The following is a 21,227-nucleotide window of genomic DNA, read 5'->3' as shown; positions in this document are numbered from 1 at the left end:
CTCAAGGGACTGGAAGGGCCTCTAAGGTCTCCCTGGAGCCTTCTTCTCCAGGCTGAGCCACCCCAACTCTCTCAGCCTGTCTCCAGAGCAAAGGTGCTCCAGATCTCAGATCATCTCCGGGGCCTCCTTTGGACTTGCTCCAACAGCTCTGTGTCCTTCTTGTCCTGGAGACCCCTGAGCTGAATACAGTACTGAAGAGGGTCTCCCCAGAGCACAGCAGATGGGCAGAATCTCCTCCCTTACCCTGCTGGTAACACTGCTGGGGATGCAGCTCAGGACAGGGTTGGCTTTCTGGGCTGCAAGTGCACATTGTTGGGTTTTGTTGAGCTTTTTGTCCACAAACATCCCCAGCTCTTTCTGCTCAGGGCTGCTCTCCATCTGTGCTCTGCCCAGTCTGCAGTTGTACCTGGGGTTTTCTCAACCCATGTGCAGGACCTTGGCCTTGGCCTTGTTGAACTTTGAGGCTTGCACAGGTCCACTGCTCAAGCCTTGATTTAAAATGTAGAATCTTCTAATTTCCAGCCTTTTATATATTCTTTAATTTTGAAGGATTTTTCTCTCTAAACTTTGTATCCAAAAATGCACATTAGAAGTTCACTTGAAGTACGGACAGCTTTAAGTGAATTAGTTTTGCTTTAACTGCCAGTAAGCAGCTGAATGAAAATTAGTTTGGTCAGTTGGTTGGTTGGTTGGTTTTTATATTCCCCCTTAGCCCCTTGTACAAACAGGCATGCTGGAGAAACCACTTACTGGAGGTCAACCTTGAGATGTTTTAAAATTGTAACATCTACTACAATAATTATTTCTAACAGCTTCATGTATTTGTTACTAATGTGTTTGTTTAAATTTCCTAATTTTTTTGCAATGGAAGCTCTGGATTATCTGTTTGAAAATAAATTTCCACTGCACTTCCTGCTTATTATCAGCCCTCTCCAAACAGTTGCTTGTTTGGATGTTATTTTGGCCTTCTCTGTCATTCCCTTTCTCTCTGTGCCAAAAATCCAGTACCTCTGGATCAGATGAATAAGGATGGTTGTGAATGAGATGAAGGTAGGCTGGAAAACAAAGCTGAGTGGAATGTGCCCCACAGGGCGCTCTATCGACTGCAAATTTGTTTCTTTCCTAGTTTGTGGGTTTTAATGAAAAGACTGGTGTTTGCTTGTTGGCCTCCTCTTCACAGGTATTTGAACACTAAATGCAAACACAGTATCATCCTGATTCCACGTTTGAGAAAACCCAGCCACTCTGAGCACTGCTGTGAGCAAAGGTTCTTCATAAGCAGCGTCCCTGTGACTGAGCCGTCTGCTCGTTAAGAGTTTCAGTGGGTATTTCTGAGCCATGCTGTAAATGAGTTTACTTGCTAGCACAGTTAATACCATATTATAAATGGTAATGGACTAATGTTTGTGTAGATATGCTGGTAATATCCTCTGTTTTGGCTATGTTAGATTAGTTCCTTAGTAAAACAGAACTACAAGCTTGAGAAATACAGAAAATAGATGAGTGAAACTCTAGGCGTTAATTAACACAGTTATGTTGAATGTTGCATTTACTAGCTGTGGAAAGCCCTGCCCAATTTAACTGCTGTAACCTGGTAAAGACATGTGCATAGACTGTACCTTCATGATGTGGAGCACGTCTTCATGATCCACACAAATGATTAGTAATGTTAACAGGGTAGATATTGTGGCTGATCCAAGTAATGTCTATTGAAATGATGAAATATTTCTCTATAAATACTTTCTGCAAACGCAGGCACAGTTACTGACATAATTTTTCATTGCGTCCATATCTTGCAGGGTTTTTCATGGTCTTGACACCTAGCAAGACTTCTCTGAATGAAGGCAAGCCGGGACTCTGGTGTACCTCTGTTCTCACTCAGGTCTTGTAACGTAAAATTGTCCAATCTGTACTCAGCAGATTTATGCTGTAAAATGAGGGTTGTTGTCTTGTATTTTGTCACAAACCTTAGAATCACTTCTCTGACATTAGTTGAGGGGTTGTGCTTTCAACACTGTAGTTTTTTAGAAAGACATTCAGTAGTTTAAACTATTATTGACTGAAAGCCCAACTTGCAGACTAGCAGTTTGTTTGTATATCCTGCTGCGTTCCTCTCCTGGGTGCCGCTGTGGAATTACACCTTTTCAGGTAAGCTGCTACCATAGTGTGGGTGCTTCCTGGAGCATTCAGCTGCATCAGATCACCGAGCTGAAGTAGATTCATAAGGTTTTATAAGACTTGAATTCTCTTGACATTTAAAAATGTTCCTAAAGATTTCTTTCTTGACTTGATAAAGATTTTCCAAGTGATGAAACGTGACTTTATATGGTAAAGGTAAGTGGTAGTTTTTTAAGTGTTGACTTGTGTTTTTCCCCATGGGTACTGGATTGTACTGCAAAAAAATAGTAAGGACTAGTATTCACGTTTTATGAATGCAGATAGAAAGCCAAATGATCAGCAGGGGAGCAGTGGAATCAAGCCCCTGTCTGATCACTCTGCTCTGCTGGATTTGCTTTGTGAGTGAAAATAACATTAAGATGACTTTTCTGTCGTCTTGTGGTTACCTTATCATTCCTTCCACCCCAATATAATAAGTCTTTACAAAATTATGATTCAAGTATAATTAGAAATTGTGTGTGCAGTGGCATGCCAGTATAGTGCCAGCCCAGACTGGGGCATGCAGGCTGTGGCTGCCTGGCAGCCTAGCAGACAGCAAGTAAAATGGGAAGAAAAAAAAGAAGAGGAACTTCACATATACATGCTTCTATCTGGGTATCTTTTATCCCTAAGGTCCCACACAGCTTCACCCTCTTAACCCGGTGAGATAGCAGTTTGGGATTTGTATTCTCTTCAGTGGTGTTCGATGTGGAACCCTGGAAATGAATTGGGAATCTAGGGAAGGGCAGCTTTTAGTGGTCTGTGTGAATAAAGGAGAAACACTTCACTGCAGTATGTCAGGGTCAAGATCTGTTTCTCCTAGCTATTTACTTCTATCAGAGGGAAATTCTTCAAAATCACAGAACCCTGAACACAGTTTGAGGCCTTTCTGTGGATTTGCCATCTAGCTAATGTGAGAGCACACTGCTTGATTGGGAGACAGTGCGGGTATTGCATGTTTCAGCACAGTCAGAGTACTTCCTACTTGTTGCAGCTGACACACAAGATTACTGCAGTCTTAAAAATGATGCTACTACTACTGTAATGCCACCACCTAAGTCACAAATGCATGTGGAAAGATGATGCATCATTAGGGACCCAGGTGTCTCTTATGAAATGTGAAGAGACCATACAGAAGCAGCTGCTGAACACTGTGATATTGTTTAATAATACTACTGAACAACTACTCCTGCAAATAATATATAAAATCTGGGAAGCTTGCTGTATGCTGTGAGATGCTCTCACTCAAACCAGATAATTCAGACGCCAAATTCATTATCCTATTTTAATGTTGTGGGGTGTAAGGGCTATAATCAGAGCTATTTGTGAGCCTTCAGACTCATTCCTGCACAAAAGACAAGGCTCTGCTACCTCATTAATGAACTGAGATTTATAAAGAATATCCCAGTGAATGATTCCTGGTGATTGAGACATCAAATTTAAGGGTTAATTTACTGCATAAATCCAGCATTGGCTGAAACTCTTACAGTGTGCAGCAAACCGGTTTATTTTTATGACTTAACCTTTACTGATCCACATCTGTTAATCAGCTCTGTATTATGCAGATGCTATTTATGACTGTAATACATATCATTATAATAATACAGCTGAATGTCCTTGGTGCTAAAGATGCAAGATTTTAGGGTCCTGCCTTTAATCATATTCCTGGGTGGCGATGTCTTCACCTCTTGGATGAGGCTAGCTAATCTATTTGCTTCCTCCTGGGAGAGGCTGTTGCTACAATACAGTGACTCAGCTCATCTAAATTGTTGACGGTTCTGCCTGAAACTGAATCTTTTCCCTGTATATATGGAACCAAAACATAGGATTTTCTGTAAAAATACTCAGTCTCAAAAGAAAATCCATATTAATTACACATGAAAGTCGGTAATTAATTTCAACTACTTTGACAAATTCTGTGATAAAGCTAGATTTCTTGCAAAATGCAAGCACCTGGCTTGTCCTGTTTCTCTCACTGCCTTATACTTAGCATTAATATTTATGCATGGATTTTGCTATGTGAGGGAGCAGCTTATGGAAAGCACCACGAGTCCTTGACAGAAGTTAAATTTGCTGTGCAGGCAGGACAAATACTAAATGTTTTTCTATAAATAAAATTTTAGGTATTGAAACCAAAATCTCCTCCATAGCTTTCACAGTTGGCAAAAAATGATGCCATCTCCCAACTAATTATCATTTTAGGATTCCTGCTGTAGAGGAACCCACCCGTGTGTGCACAATGAGTTCCCTTGTACGTTATAGAGACAACAGCTGTTGTGGGAGGAGGCAGCTCTCATACTGCGATGTTCTTCTGGAAAATGTCCTGCCAGCTGTCAAAATTATTTATTTTCTTATTTACTGGGGAGGGAAATGAGTATTACTTGAGTTACTCCTTGTCATGACAGATGGCAGAGAAAAGAGGTGTGCCTTTGGAGTGATGCCCACACCTCTTGAGCAGAGCTAACATCAGTGAATTAAGTCTGCTAAATGCATTTTGATTAAGACTTACTATCTTGTTTAAAGAATAAGTCTTCTTTAAAGGCTCATATCTCAGTTCTAATTTCCCATCTTAGGATGTTTCATGTCTGTCTTCCATGCTGAGGCTTGGTTTTTCACTCACAAGCTGCAATAGTTACTCTGCTGAGGGGCAGAGGGTTAGATTTTTCATCGCAGCCAATTGCAAAATGCTTGATGTTCAAATCTAAATAAAATGTATTAAAGCAAACAGCTTAGAAGCAGGTACAACCGAGCAAAGATCAGTGGCTGATTGTGTAACCTCTAGATACATGAGGTTCGGGGAGTTCTGTAATCTCTTATATTACTTGAAAAAAGCTCACATAATCCCTATAAGCAAAGAAATACTGTGTAATCCAGAACAATGTAACTTTTTGTATTTTATATTTGTTTTATTTCCACTGAAAATAACAGGAGTAAGATTATTTTAGCATAGCACTCCTGTAAAGGATGGGGAAGGGATTGTTACATAACTTTTAAAAAGTCTCCTAGCAGTTCTGAGTGTCAAACGTCAGAGATTATCTTTTGCTCTTTCAGTTCCGTAGATGAAACAGAATTAACCTTTAAACCCTACAATGGTTTTTAAAAAATCAAATGCTTAAAGCACAATTACCCTTTGAAAGACTTAAAACATGGTTAATGTAATGCAACTGCATGATGAAATAGCTGTAATGTATTAGAATTTAGAAAGTCTTCCTGATTTGCTAAGATAATCAAATCTTGATAAAGAGCTAAACCTGCTGTTGTGTCTTGTATCTTCCCCTTTTAGTCCTATTGACTTCAAAGAGTATTTTGGAAAGGAGATTTCTTTCACCTTTCATTCATTTGTGGTCTCTGAAAGGAGCAGAGCACTTAATGAAACAGATAAAACTTTAAAAATGATGTGACAGTTTTAAGAGTAGCTGCAGCACACTAACAACCATTACTTTATGAGCTCAATTCACAACATCATATAAACATGTCACTGTGATACACTATTCCTGACAGTACAAGAATATATCGGGAGATAAGTATCCATATTTTGTATGGCAACCAGGAACAGTATGAATACTGGCTTTTGCAAAGTGTTCAGATGTGCATTTTAGGTCTAACTGATTATTAGTGGGCTCTGTATCTGAGAGTAGAGTAGAATATAGGCTTAAACAGTATTGCTTAGATTCATGATTACCCCTGCAAGTATGGACTGGAACAGTGGAACAGACTGTCTTCTCGCTAGTGGGCACTCAATGCAGCTGGACTTCTGTGGATGGCCATTTATTTATAGGATAAGGGTATTTCAGGGCATAAATAACCACTACATAGGTGCCAACAGAGCATCTCCCTCAATACACAACTTAGTACAAATCGACTTTTGCAATTCCTTAGCTAGTACTAAAGTTACTTTAGTAAAAACAAAATGAAAATTACCTGGTAACAGCAAACCCATTAGACTACCATTTATTGTACAGATATTGTACAGATTTAACCCTGGGTAGGATAAAGGTGAAAACCTGAAAATGTTGGCCAAGAAAATATTGGCTGAACTTTCTTTAAAAATATTTAAAAAGAGAGAAGGGGCATGTAAGATACACTGCAGATCAGTCCCAGCCTGTGGGTCTCTTCCATGTTTTTAGCTAATGATCTTCAGGAAAGTATTGGGAATGCATGTGATTATACCTGCATATATATAAAAAATGTGTCTGTATAAATATGTGTGCAGTAATGTATAAAAATTACATTGCATAGTTTAGCTGTTAGTTATAAATTGTTTTTTTCTCATTTTTTTATATGGCAGCTGACTTCTTTTGGCTTATTTTTAAAATAGATCAGGATTTGTTGACAAGGGTGAGATGAAAGGTAATTTTTGAATCTTACACATGTTGCACAGTATTGGCTTTTAATTAGTCTGAGAAAAACAGTAACAAAACATAATTGTATTGTTTAGTTTGTGCTGTCATCCTTTCAGTTCTTTGCTCATCTTGCATGTTGCACATTAATGGCTTATCAGGTTTTCCCATACGTGGTATTCAAAATTAACTCATGGTAACTAATTATCCAATTAATTAGGTAAACGTGCATTCATCTTAATAATTTGATATTTAAGAAGAAAATTACACTTTCATTGTGAAGGCTGGACTGGATGTAAAAGCCATATTTTGCTTGCTGTGTTGTTGTATTATTTTGCACTAGAAGTCAGCTCTGGGCTTAGTTTTCACTACATCACTGTGTTGCTGTTGATCTCATGTTTTTCTAGTCAATCAAATAGAAAATGAGTCAGAACAGTAGGATGTTTTAAGTCTAAATTTCATGACAAATTTTAAAATTGCAGAAGAAAAACCTTAAAACCCAGACCAAAACACTTCTGTGTCAATTAAATTGACTTTATGGGTGATTTAGCTGGCAGACTGTTTGATCCGCAGAGGATGTTCATCTACTGTTTAGCCTCTTATTTGGAGGAAGAAAATGTTCTTTGTATATCGTTGCCTCTGATTAGGAAAACCTTTGGGCTTAAAGGACAGGGAAGGCCCGTTCCTGTGTAAGCACAGGACATCTGAGTGCAGGCACGCGTGCATCTAGCGTAACTCAAGCCTTCAGCTCTCTTAGCAGATGAACAGTGTTTGTCTTCTGTGCCTTTTATGGCATTTGTATAGTATTCCCTGAGAGTTCTATTCTTTAGATATCAAACAAAGTAAAATTCTAAATTATACAGTGGGCAGCAATACATTAAGTAAAGCCTATGAGGAATTTCTATTTTTTGGCTTTCTAGAAATATACTTACTCTTCTGTCTTCATCAGATTCCCATGTTACATTCACTGTGACTGTATGTCTTATTTTTGTTACTCATAATATCTACTTTTTGTTCCTTTTCATAATGATGGCTCTTCTCCACACAGAGAAACGTCCAAATTTTGCTGATGGGATTCTCCATACATAGTCTGTGTAGTTTGTAAACTGTTCTGAAGAATCTGTGTTTAATCATCTGCAAAATACTAACTCTGTCTTACTAGCCGAGGTTTCTGTGTCAGGTCATTTCCCGATGTTCTGTTATATAGAGCAACCTTCTGGATTTTAAGAGGAAACACTGCTAACTGAGATGCAAAGAAATAAACGACCTGTTTCTGAATTTACTAGGACAATAAAGGCTATGGTCTCAAGAGCAAAAGGGTAGAAAGCACAAGAGATACAGCTATAGGTGTACCACACTTACTGCAGCTTTCCTCTAGGAATACAATGCCAGTAAATAATATTTTATATATACTTTAATATATGTACATTATCATAGAAATTTAAGAAATGTATTATACATGCCTCTTCTTCTTAGAGTGTTTGTCAGTCCATAAGGCTTGAATTTTTTTTCTATAAATTGTATTTAGAATTTAATTGTTTTGTTTTCTGTGGCTTGTTCTGAAATATTTGCCTTCAGCCTTTGCAGAAGTTTTGTCTGAGTAAGGCCACTGTTATTTGAGCCTTAATGAGGTGGTAAGAAGTGTCTGAAGTTCTTCTGTATTTGTATCAATGTATTTAAAAATAAAATAAAATAAAAACATAAAGTCCTTAAAGCACAGGATCCCATGAATCAAAACATCAGATAGCAGATATTTCTGTTAGTAGGAAGCAGAAAGACTGTTACTGGTATTATAACTTCTGATTTTGGAATAGAGACAAACTAACAGACTTTTATCTCCTGTAGTAATTTATTTGACCTGTGGTTTCCGCTCATTGTAGCCTGTGTGTTTCTCTTACAGGCTCTTCTCATGCTATGTACAGAATATTTTTAACTCCCTCTTCCATCTCAGCAAGCATTATTCATGAGACTGCAAAGCCCTCTTCTGCAGTACAAATGTATCCCTGTACAAAGCTTCAAAGCCTGTGAGGGTAAAGTCTAGTCCCTAGTAAATTATGATTTATTAAGTAAATTGCAATGGGTTTTCTATATAAGATTTAATGGACTGCTGAGCATAGAGCGTGTATATTACAGATGTGTGTGTGGGGTGTGTTCAGGCATGCTATGTGGTTTCAAATTTAAGGAAATACTGCCATAGTCTTTGACTTTTGTACTGGCAAGGAGTTGACGTGTACCTTTTGATACTGGCACAAGTTCAGTCACTGGGCACCTTAGAGATGACAGCGTTTCCTCAGCTGCTTCTGCCAACTGTCCTTTGGGATAGCTGGGGCAGAGGAGAGGCTTCTCTCTAGGGAGCACAGAGGCTGAGAAGTCAGTAGCTTCTCTCCTGGGGCAGAAGCAGATGAAGCTGCTTTTAACTACCTCCTTAGATCCGATACAGCCATCAAGTCCTCTTTGTCAATGCTAGAGGTATTACTACAGTGTATTTCTTAGAATCATAGTATGGTTTGGGTTGGAAGAGACCTTCAAAGCCCATCTCATTCCACCCCCTGCCCCTTGTAGTTGTGCTTGGGGTTGTCCCAACCCACGTGCAGGACTTCCTTGCCAATACAGAATTGTTTGAATTGGTATTTTTAAAAAATATCAAGTTACTTAAGGCCAGATAAATATTTACTAAACTGACATAAATAAAACACACAGAGCCTTATGTCTTAACACATTACTTAACAATTTTGCACCCTGCAGATATTATCAGTTAGCATTTCAAGTTATGTTTGTTGTGAACATTTTAAAGTTCAAACTTTCCAACACGATTCAAAACATATGTAGGTAGGCCTATCAGAAAACATGATGTTAATACTGAGAGAACAGCCTTGGTAATAATAAACTAGGTCATTTAAATGACCATCTGACAAAAGATTAACAATTCTGGTTCATTTGTGTTTTCTGTTAATGTTCATAAATCAAAACATGAGAGCCCATATTTGGGAAGGGAAGATACAGCTGGTTTTGTGTCCTCTCTAAAGCAGTAATTGAGGCAGTTACTCATCGGCGTGCCTATTTCTGTCACACCTTCATATGGTTGAACTGTACTTCTGCCACCTTGGACAACAAAATGCAAGGAAGAACAGAAATAGAAAGCTGACATGTTTTTGCTTCAGGGACATGGTAACAGCAGGAGGTACAGGAGAATTCAGTGAAGCCATCTAATGAAACTAACTGAAAATGGGGGACTGCTGGAATAGGTGCTCAGAAACCTCTGAGAGGAGTTCCTGTCATGCGTTTGAAAACCAGCAAATTGGGAAACTGGATATATTCTGGATACAAATAATGCAAATGCTGTAATACAGAAAAGGATTAGCTTTTTAAGAAATGCATCACAGGTGGAACACAAATTTGAAATTTGAATATTTGGAAATGAGCAACACTTCACAAACTCAGCAAATCCATTCCATACAAACATTTCTATCATGGTGATAGAACTGAGACCTGTGACTGCATCAATGTTCATGGAGTCTTAGACTAATATCATTACTGTGGCTGTCCTACTACTGGCATGTTTGTTTAAAGAAAGAAAAATATTGTAAACATCAGCTACAAGTAAACCATGGAAATGAGTGAACAGAAGTATTATCAACACTATGTCTGCGTAGTGATTCAGATATGACATTAAAGATGCCACCTTTATGTCACTGCATAACATACAGCATATAGCAAAGATTCCCTTCAGCACATATTTGTTGTATTTTCTTTATATGTACATATATTCTTTATCTCTGTGACAACATGTGTCATGATTCTTGCAAGAAAAATGTTGATGACCAACTAGCATGGGTTTAAATAGGTTATGAGGCTTTTAAAAACCTCGTAATGCTGATCTCTGTGAGGACAGCCAGGTGATACACTGCAGTGCAGAAGAGGACTTTGTGTAACTTGTTTTCAGTTGGGAGATTCTGTTTAGCATTTATCACAAAAAGGGGCCTAAGTGGCTGCTGTTCCGGACTCGGTTACACTGTTATCAGTTCCTTCACCTCAGTTCTGGCTTGTTCCCATTTTTGGCAGCTCACCTGTTGGGATGTGTGCAAGTTGCTTCTTCCTGTGCACCCTTGTGCTTCCCTCCAGCACAGGCAGCTGCTGGCTTCCTTCTTACTGACGGAACTATGTAAGCAGAGCTGATCACAATGTTTAACTGAAAGCGTGGCATGAATGGCTATGCATGCAACAGTTCACTCAGATAACAGAATATGTTAGCAAAGGATGTGATGTGTGGAAGTCCATGGGGCTTAGAACACAAATCAGCACATAAAATGCAAAGAAAATTCTATTTTTGTTCTCTACCACTGTGTGCATAGTATAATGTATGGTGTGGCAGCTGAGAAAACTCATCATTCTTTCTCCAATAAATGTAAATATATTTTGTGGACTTAACATATTTTTCTGGATGAGTAGCTGATAACAAGATGTTGAGTAGTTTTAATGTAAAATGTATTAGATTCAATCTGTTCAAGTGATAGGTATCCCTAGTTTCTAGCATCTATAACTTGATTCCCTGATTTCCACCACATACAGTTATCTAAAAGTTACTTCTCTAAAATCCTAAAATAATTTTAAAAGCCATTTAACCAGCCTAGAATTTAGTTTTACGTTATAATAGCAAAGGAAAATGAAATCATACCATGCTCGCCTTAACCAGCCAGTCAGTTTCTCTCCTTACCTTTTTTAACACAAACCCTTATTGTAGTTGTGTGTCTGATACCGGTGTGTAGATGTGGTAACTCACTGTAAAGTGTAGGAGTGAAGATGCCTCATCCTTTCCTCTCAGTTTGCCAACACAGCTAATCACCAATAATTCAATTTTTTTTTTGCATTGTAATTTCAATGTTAGGAAACAAACCTGGATTTGAAATTGCTGTTGTACTCCCTGCTTTGATGTTGAATCTTTTTGTCAGAGATTCAGTATTCTCTCTTCCTAACAGACATAATTACATTGAATTATCTCACAAATATGTTGTGATGTGTTTAAGTATCAAGAACAGGAGGTTGGAGAAAAAGTTCTGTTAGTTCTTTTTCAGGCACAGCTTTATCCACTATTAAATTTAGTGGATCTTCCCTGCTCTTTGTTCAAACAGTTTTCCTTTCACAGTGACAAGGCTGCATGAAGAAGTCCGCTTTTTGTTTTGTTCTGTGCTAGGGACCAAGTTCTTTGAGACTTTGACCAAATTCAGTTGCCTTAGTGTAGTTTTGGATGTATAAGGTTGTTACAATATGCTACAGACTAGTTAAAAAAAAAAAAGCCCAGCCCTCTGAAGTCGAGCATTTCAGGATGATTGGTATTTTAAAAAAATGTTAGGTACCATAGCAGTAATGTTGAGAGGTTAAAAGAAACAATCCTGAAACACACACAAAAAACCCCCACAAAGCAAAAACCCATCAAAAAAAAATCCCCAGATATCAATTTCTGAGATGCTCGTAGAGAAGAGACAGTGCATTCAACGTGGCTAAAGTGTGTGAAGTTGGAAATACCTTCTTTTCTGACATTCTATGTAGCCATAGCATCTGAGTGCTCAGAGTAGGTAAACGAGGCTTCTGGTGCTGACCCAAGCATCGAGGAACTGGTGAAGCCACCAAGGGCAGCTGTCTCAGAGAGCCTGTTGGCTGTGATTACATTACAGTCAGTCTGCAGAATCTTGTAGTAATTGTTTGGCTGGACTGAGAATACACAAGTACCTACTACAGCTGGGAATCGTATTTTGCCTGTCAGAAAACAAGCTTTCCACAGAAATACGCTAGCCAGGGTAGATCTGACGTCACTGCAATCTGAGCAGCCGAGCCACTGTGTTTAATCATTATTTTATTTAATTTTACAGTAATGGATCCTGACATTCAGATTGCTCCCTATCATTTCCGCTGGCCGCGTGCATCTTGCCTTCATAACTCAAGAGTACAGCTGACACTGAACACAGATTTCAGCCCTGTAAGAGACCTGGCTTTTGTGCACAGCAAAAGCCAACACAGTTATTCTGCTCAGCATGACTGACTGATTTCTGTTCAGGTTCTGCATACGTACAGGAAGCAGTCTGTCTGGGGGGATGGGGTGGGGACAGACATACGTACATTTATGCAGTCGCCCTTCACTCTAGAGCAGTAATCTTAAAAAACCCTGAATATAATTTTTCAGTATCAGGCCAGAGTGTTTTTCAACCATGTATTTCCTGGGGGGGTGAAACAGTTTGTACCATAAAAACTCATACTTTGAAAAATATAAGTAGCCTCTTTTTCTTTACGCTTGTCTCCTGCTTTTTACACAGGGAGGGGGAATTGATGTAATTACTGAAGCACGTGCTTTCCATCTGTGGTTTTTATCTACATGTAGTATCAGTAGAAATAATATCTGTGCACTTATGGTGAAGTACAATATTCTGCCTCTGTCTGTAAGTGACTTGCTTCTGTGTCATGTGTTGTGTAGATGATTTAACTCCTGTTATTGCACTCACATACAAGCTTTTTAGAAATATGAATAGCCCCAAGACATCTTAACACCACTGAGAGAAAATTCTCTCAGATCCCACTAGACCTGAATTTATCTAGCTGTAAGCACAGTTCCACAACTTCTCCAGCAGCAGAAACCATGGGTTGGTGATGTGATGGGAATGTTCCTGGGCTCCATCTGCAGTTTGGTCCTTCCCATTTTCTGTGCCCTTCATGCAGGTGGAGGCCTGTATTACGGCTCACCGGAGTGAACGTTTGCCCCCAGTTTGTCTGTAGTGTTTAAAATGTAAGCATCTTCTACTGGCCTCTGTATTTTGTTTGATATTCTGTCATAACACGAGGATTGCTACATTCAGTGATTCATTAAAGGGTCCTACGTAGATCCAGCTTTGAGCATGTAAACTCAGACCTGCAAAGGCATCAGCACAGCTTTACCCGCTCTCTAAAGGAAACTGCTGGCCGGAGTCACTGTGCCGGAGCTTCGTGCACCTGCTGCACGCAGTGTGGTCTGTAAAGATCAACTGCAACATGACTTGTGACTATGTGTATCTCGGATAAATGCGTGTGGCATACCCTGGGGTAAAACACGACCCGACTGTCCTAGAACTCAGGGGAAAGAGAACTCAAACCGCTCTCAAAGCCGAAGGGAGGAAGATGCACCTGTAACTCTCCCTGACGGTGCCAAGTTGCCAGGTGCTGCGGGCCGCTTCGCCTTCACGCCAAGAACCACCCCCGCGCCCCACCGCTTGCGAGAGAAGGCTCCGGGAGCGCTCGGGGGCGGCCAGCCGGTGCCCCCGGCGGCTCCTGTCGTCGCTCCCTCATAACGTCGTGGTGCCGAGGGCGTCCGACCGAACGGAGGGGCCGTGCGCGCTCCGCCGGCGTCCTCAGCAGCGCGACCCAGCCCTGACCCCGAGCGGGCTCTTCCCGGAGGGGGTTTGTTTTTCCTCTTCAGCTTCACGGCAACGCCGCCGGCTGCCACCGGTTTCGCGTTAGTTGTCGGCAGATCGGGGCCACAAATAATTCACACCTGACGCTCCAGCCCGCCCGGACTGGTTCCCGGGCCTGCACAGGGCCAGGTACGGCCCGCGGCCGCTGTCCAGCCGCCGCCCGCTCCGCTTGCCAGAGCCACCCCAGCCCCTGTCCCCGGCCCCGAGCAGGGAGTCCCCGGCAGGCGGGGCGGGAGCGACGCTCCGCGTGCGCGGCAGCCTCGTCCTCGTCCGGCTCCTCGTCGCGCGGAGCCGCGCGCGGCTGCCCCCTAGAGCCGGGCGGGAGCGGGAGGCGCGCGCGAGGCGCCGCTGGCCGCGCTGCTGAGGTGAAGGCAGCGCCTCCCGCCTCGGCCGGCAGTGAGGCTGCGACCGAGCCCGCCTGCGGATCGCGCTGCCCGCAGCGGCGCCCGCCTCCCGCTCCTCACCAGACCCTCGTCTTTCTCTCGCCCGGCCAGATGATGAACTTTCTGCGGCGCAGGCTCTCGGACAGCAGCTTCATCGCCAACCTGCCCAATGGCTACATGACCGACCTGCAGCGGCCGGAGCCGCAGCAGCCGCCGCCGCCGCCTCCCTCAGCTTCCTCGGCCCCTGCCTCTGCCTCACCGGCGGCGGAGCGCCGGCAGCCACCGCAGTCGGCGCCCCCTCAGCAGCAGCAGCCGCCGCCGCCGCAACAGCAGTCAACGGGCAGCAGCTTCTTCAGCTCCCTCTCCAACGCCGTGAAGCAGACGGCGGCCTCGGCCGGTCTGGTGGATGCCTCCTCCGCCGTCTCCTCTGCTGCCGGCAGAAAGTTCAAGCTGCTCCTGGTCATCGACGAGCCGCACACGGACTGGTAGGTGCCCCCGCGCCTCTGCATGCCCCCGTGTGCCCTCCTCCTCTTTCCTTCCCCCGTCCTTCCCCTCCCTCACACTGCGGTCCCTTTCCCCCGCGGCCCCGACACCCCTCAGCGGCCGCTGTCCCTTCCGCGGCAGATACGGGATCACCTGGGGGCGGCGAGCCGCGCCTCAGGCCCCGGGGGATGAGGCTCCCTGGCGGGGCGGGCTGGGGCCGGGGCGGGCGGCTGGAGGGCAAGTGGCGGGAGGGCCGCCGGGCACTGCCTCAGGCAGTGCTTCCCCACCGCCCGGCCTCGCTGCGCCGGCAGCCGCGGGGCTGAAGCGAGACGTTACGGACTGGAGGATGGAGCAAAAAAATCCGCAAACCCTGCAGCGCCCGACTAGGAGCGAAAGCCGCCTTCCATCGCACCGCTAAATAAAATCTGTTTACTGCCCGGAAAAAAGCACATCCTGCGTTTGCTACCGAAATGCTACTCCTGTGTAGGTGCAGGCAGGATTTAGGTGTCTTCAGCAGGAATTTCTGTTTTGAACTGCCTGTGGTTGCAGCGTTGCGTGTGTTAATTCATATGTATGAGCGGATTTGTTTTCACGCAGATCCCGCCGCTTCTGTTGCAGGGTCTGAAATGCGTGTTTGGGTGAAGGTCCTTCAGGGTATCGAGGACCAGCCCTCAGTCTTCCCTCAGCCCTATGAATTTGTGCCGTTACGTTAATTAACTCCGTGGGGTTTGGTTTGGGGTGGTGGGTGTTTTGCTTCCACTATCATTAAAAAAAATAAACATAAAACTTGTACGTCAACTCATTTCTTCCCGTGCCTGGCTGCTACCAGTAGGAGAGGTTATAGCTGTTTCGGGTCTGTTTATCACGAAGGACTCTGGTGGATGCTGTGTTTTATAGGAAGGATGTATACCTACTCATCCTTTGCTCACTTGTTTCCCTATAATGTGCCTTTACACATCAAGTGGTGAATCGTCTTATTTGCTGTGGCTAATTACAGTATCTGAGGTCTTAGTAATTCCTTAAAATAATATGGAGTAAAACAACTGTTTTTGTAGCACTGACATCATTCAGTAAGGGATTGTGGGGTTTTGATTTCATTGTCAGCTTCTCAAATTTATAGCCTTGCTGTCTAGGTGGACTCGTACAGTTGAAGGATTTGACACAATTTGCTTTAAAATGGTAATTTAATAAAATAATTGAAACAAAACTGTAAGCCTGTATCTATGGTACGTGTTATTAATGGTAAGATAATGTTACCTGTTACGTATCTTTTTTTTTTCTTCTGTGTTTGTTTTTGTTGTTTTGGTTTTGGATTTTTTTTACTTTTTTTTTTTTTAAAAAAGAGGTTGTATCTGCCAGACTAAGGCAGCCTCTGTACCTACGTCACGGAGATGCATCCATGGACACTGCTTGCTGCCTTGCAGATACATCAATTCATTTAATATTCTACAGTGCACCTTTTTTTGCTTGGTAAATTAAATAGCTGTATAGGCTCATGAGGTTTGTTTCTGGTAGAATTTTTCTGTCTTCCAAAGCATCCTGTGGATTGTAAACACGGCATGTTTACGTTCTTGATAAATACACTCCAAATTAGCATAGTCTGTCAGCAATAGCAAAGCTTTTAAACCTCTGCGTGGTGACTGCTACCAGCAGCCTTCCAGGTAGGAGCCTAGATGCAGTCACAAATGTACACAAGGTTACTCATGCCTCCTTGCTTTTGCTTTTTCTTTTTTTTCTATTCCTCATAGTATATGATGTGGATACGTAGTAGTTCTAGAAAGAGCAGCTTGTTGTTTTACTGGCTCTTTCCCCTCCCAAAAGCTAATAATTTTGTAACTGAAGATTTTAAAACAAATTTTGAAAGGTATATGCACATCTATTCTGATAGTACATGCAGAGAAGTTTGTTCTGTGCCTCTGGAAGTACAGATGTCCATATTGACATGCTATAGTATTTTGACTATATGGGCTAAAATGGAATACACATGATAATTTAGGGGAAAAAACACACTGGAAGATTGGAACTGGCAAGAGATGGATTTCAGTGGTCTGACAGCCAGCATGCTCACTACCCTGACTGATATGATGCATTGACGTAGAGTTTAGCAAGATGAGGTACGTAGAGCTGCTGTCACGTGATACACTAACCAAATCCTGTCTGTAACAAGAAAAACTGTACTAAATGAATCTCTTGCAGCCTCCTAAGAAACAATTTCAGTTGATTTACGTTAATCCTAAGAGGAAGATCATATGCCAGGCATATGTTTTTGTGATATTTTGAACTGCATGGTGTTAGTCTTAAATTGAAAATGTATATATTGTGTTTGGATTGCAGTTTCAAAAGAAACAAAAGAATTTCAGTCTCGATCACACTGAAATCCTACTAATTCAGTGTGAATTGTGCTGAAATCGTACTATTTCAGTATCTTCTTTTTAACAAGGGCCAGAGGGAGCATTAAGCACTTTTTGTCAGCAAAGAATATTGCCTCTTCTCTCTATCATCAAAATAATGTTTTGCTTCTAATGTATTTTATCTCTACTAGAGGTTGACTCATACTTGAAATCTGAGATTTAGTAACTCAACGTTATTGTCATCGTTAGTGGAATCCTATGGGATTACACATATTAATGGTCAATTGTTGCTTGCTTTTTTAAAATCTTGATCTCAATGATTTCTTTTATTGCTTTTTTTGCTTGAAGAAGTTTTTCCTATTACAAGTTTTGAAGTTCTCCTTTTCAGTTTCTTTATGACATAGGATCAGGATAAAATGGGATAATTAACTTACCTTTACTACTAATTTCTGTGGTTTTTACTACGTTATATTATCTGACCTGTTAAGGAAAGAGCAAATGCAGTCACTGTGTCAAACCACCCTCTCCTTTTTCCAGTAACACTCTCAATGAAAGGTGTGTTAAGGCTGTGAAAGATAATTCTTTCCCCACAGGTTCTATGGAAACTTGCAGCTACATAGATGAGACCTCTACCAGCTGGTAGCTTTATGCATCTCTCAGTGCTGGGCGAAGTGAAAAAATGAAAACAGGCTGAAGCTTGTAGTCAGCTGTCAGACAGAGTCATGACAAGTGGTCTTCATTGGTTCTGGTTCTCATGGAATACTTTTTCCTAGTGGTTTTATACAATAAATGATCCGTTGCCCAAAGATGAAAGCAAATAGCTAGTGATCATTTTCACCAATTACCTTTGAAACCTTCTGTCATTCCAGACTATCACCACAAAGAAGGGCTGACCTGCAGCGCAAGCACTCCTGCAAATGGAACGGTAATTCATGTAGCGGTATTGGAAAAGCTGGGTTTATTTTCTGGCCTAGTCTTCATGCATTTCAGTGTCATGTTCTTTTCATCTGCAGCTGAATAGCGAACAGACATTTTCAATACCTTCACTGATGTCCAGAAGCCTTTTCTGAGTTAATGCATCTTGTTGAGAACCTTATGAAGTATTTAAAGATGTAGTAGAAAAGTGCCTGATTCGCAGATGCTTCATGGATCAGCCGGGGAGGGGAAAGCATCAAGAACCACTAGATAGATTCCATAATGATTTTATGTAATAGACTTCGATGACTCTTTTGCAGCTTTAGGTGTCTTTGTTGATATCTTTACAACTGGAGGAAACTGAGAAGTAAAATAATTGGTTCGAGGTCATCCAAGAGGCTGGTAACAGAGCTAAATTCAAATCTAGGCAGCTGGCTTAACCTTTTATTTTAATTCTTCTTTTGTAGCTATGGGTCTGCATTAAGTGTCCAAAATTTTCATCTAGATATTTTAAAATAAACTTCTATTTAATTTCCTCAGGAAATAACTACTTTGTTCTGCATACAAAATGTACTGAATATTCAGTGCTGAACAAGCAATTGATTAGAGGCCGTACATTGGTGGCAAGGTGCCAAAACACTGTGTATATAGATTATTAGCTTTATTAAAAGCTTATGCGTAATATTTAGAAAGCTGTTTCAATATTGAAAGCTAATTATTGCTTAGTCTGTCTTGTGCTCTAAAGCTTGAATATAAGACTCGTTGGCAGTAGCGATGAGACTATAAAAAGAATCAAGTTGGAAAATTTTGTTCTTGGGTTTTTTAAGTACAGATTTTGTTATAAGTATCTGTATCGTTTTTTCCCTGTGAACTCCCTGTTTCTTGTAATGTTTAGTGCCATAGTAGGTAGTCATCTTGTGACAGGCCCAAAAGGTAATTTCCAAATGGCTGGGACAAATGGTATATGAAGAGCAAACTTTCTGTTTTAGAATTACTGAGCCATTTATGGACAAGCTTTGCTCATCATAAATGTGTTTAAAATGAACACTATTGTCATAGTACAAAAAAACCCAGTAGTGGTTGCACAGGGGGATCCTTGTGGCACTTGTTTAGGGGCTGAAGCAAGGAGTCAAGGCAAGGGGCAGCTGTGTGGTGAAAGTATAAGGAGGCTGGTTATTAGAAAGGTCTAAGCTCTTAAGACTTGTCAAGTGGCCAAGATATATGCCTTCATGCAGTAAGTGTAAGGAAGAGGTAATCTTATGTATTTTGTAGGAAGTCAAGATATGTAACAGTTGTATTAACTTTAAATGGTAATTAAGAACTGCTGTGCCTTTTGCAACAAGAAGCTTCGAATATTAAAGGGAAAGCAACCTTGTGTTTGGTGTAGTGCTGTAGTATTTGAAGGAGGCAACAGGTTCCTTAAAACCTCTGAACTTGGGCAAGAGTGATAAAGATTTTTACTTTGGTTTTTCTCTAATTTTTGCTTCATATGAAAACTTTGAAGTTATCTTTGTGACAAGTTTCATCTGTAATTAAAAAAAAAATTGAGTCTGTTGCAGTCTAGTTGTAGTTATGGCCTTTAGACTGAGTTCCTAGTACTCCAGAAAGGAGCTGGCAACCAGGTTTTACATGAAGACACTATGTCCTTAGGCAGCTTCTTACAACCAGGTAAAAAGATCAGTACTGCATTCCAGCACACAGAATGGTTTTAAACTCTGCATTAAGGGATCTCCATTTTTGCAATCAAGATAGCAACATAATTAAAGGAGAGAAGCTGATATAAGCAGGGGCTGCCATGAGCACAAGCGGCACCTCTCAGCTGGCTGGGAGGATCTACTCAGGTACACAGATGAAACAATATGAGCTTCTGCACAACAAGGTAAAGTCTATTTTGAATTCTGTCTCGTCACATGTGAGCAGCTGAATGTTTTGGGTTTTTTTCTGAAGGGATTGGGGGTGTTATCATTGACCTGTGTCACTTCGTTGTCCTTTTTTTAAAATACTACGTCTGTGCTGGGCAATATCTTGAGAGCAAGGACTTGGAGCTGAACTAGCTGAAGTATGTCATGCAATGTGTTAACAAACCTCAGTTTGTAGCATATAGGAATCTCATGCAAACTGTGTTTCGTGTCTGTGCTCTGAAATGGCAGGCTGGAGCTGCTCTGCACCCAGCGATGTGTGTGCGACTATTTTAAGATTGTCTAAGAAAAAACTGCAGAGTTTCTTCTGCTTATTTACAGTTCTGTCGTGTGCAGCAATTGGCTCTAGCAGTATAAATAGCAAAACACAGTACATGATAGAGATTTCCTTCTTGAACTAGAGAGTAAAAAAAAAAGAAGCTTTTAGTGGAGAATGCTTTCTCCTCTGTACGCTGTGTGTTGATCTATCTGAACAAGCGCTTACGTACTCTGGCATTACTTTAGGCAACCCAGTGTATATGAGATACTGGCTGCAAATTTGGACAGATTGCATCTGGTGTCATCTCCTGTCTCTGTCCCCTGTGCTCAGAGTCCAAGTGAAATATTTTTTTCCTTCTTTATCTCTGAAGAGACCACAGAAACTTCTCTGAATCTTAATGAAAACTATAGTAACCTGTTTAGTTGAGTACGTGATAGTAAAAAAAAAAAAGTTTGCTGTAATAATGAGGTTTAAGTAGGTGTATTTCAAAGTAACAAGACTGAAGTGAGAGAGAATATGAATAATAAATTGATTTGCAGACTCTAGACCCGGGTTAAATTGCAAATTCTGTTTAAAAACTGTTCAGAGTTTGATAGTGATTTGCCAGTAGCAAATTGTACTCTTTAAAATAGGAACAGTAGGAAACAAAAGGTTATTAAAAGCTGTATTACACATCTTTTTGGTTGTCTTGCAAAAATTTATCTGGAGGACCTACTGTATTTTGAGCTGTATCTGTTTGAAATGGATGTCACTTGCCACTCTGTAAACACTAGGACACTTCAGGACCATGCACATTTTTGCTGAAACCATATTTCTCCAAGAGACTGGTGCTAGATATTCTCACAGTATGCATATGTTCTTAAAGCAGTGACCTCACTGTACACATTTTTAGTACATAATAGTGCCATAATAGTACATTTAGTTCATAATAGTGCCATGTGTTAGTCACTCACCGAAGTGTTCATATGCAGTATCACATAATTT

General features: G+C 41.2%; 1 protein-coding gene across 1 annotated transcript in view; it reads left to right on the top strand.

The window, feature by feature from the left end:
* Positions 1-14,427: 14,427 nt before the first annotated feature.
* The window catches only part of SYN2 (synapsin II), a gene marked incomplete at both ends in the record, with an annotated part of 173,562 nt that continues 166,762 nt past the window's right edge, over positions 14,428-21,227 (top strand). Inside the window, one exon of the mRNA XM_084269425.1 lies at positions 14,428-14,801. Within this exon, the coding sequence (XP_084125551.1) occupies positions 14,428-14,801 (374 nt within the window). The remainder of the gene's footprint in view (positions 14,802-21,227) is intronic.

The sequence above is a fragment of the Gallinula chloropus genome (genome assembly GCF_964237585.1).
Source record: "Gallinula chloropus genome assembly, chromosome: 12".
In the NCBI taxonomy this organism is placed as follows: domain Eukaryota; kingdom Metazoa; phylum Chordata; class Aves; order Gruiformes; family Rallidae; genus Gallinula; species Gallinula chloropus.
Note: the sequence above shows the minus strand (reverse complement) of the source record. Positions and strands in the feature narration are given on the sequence as shown.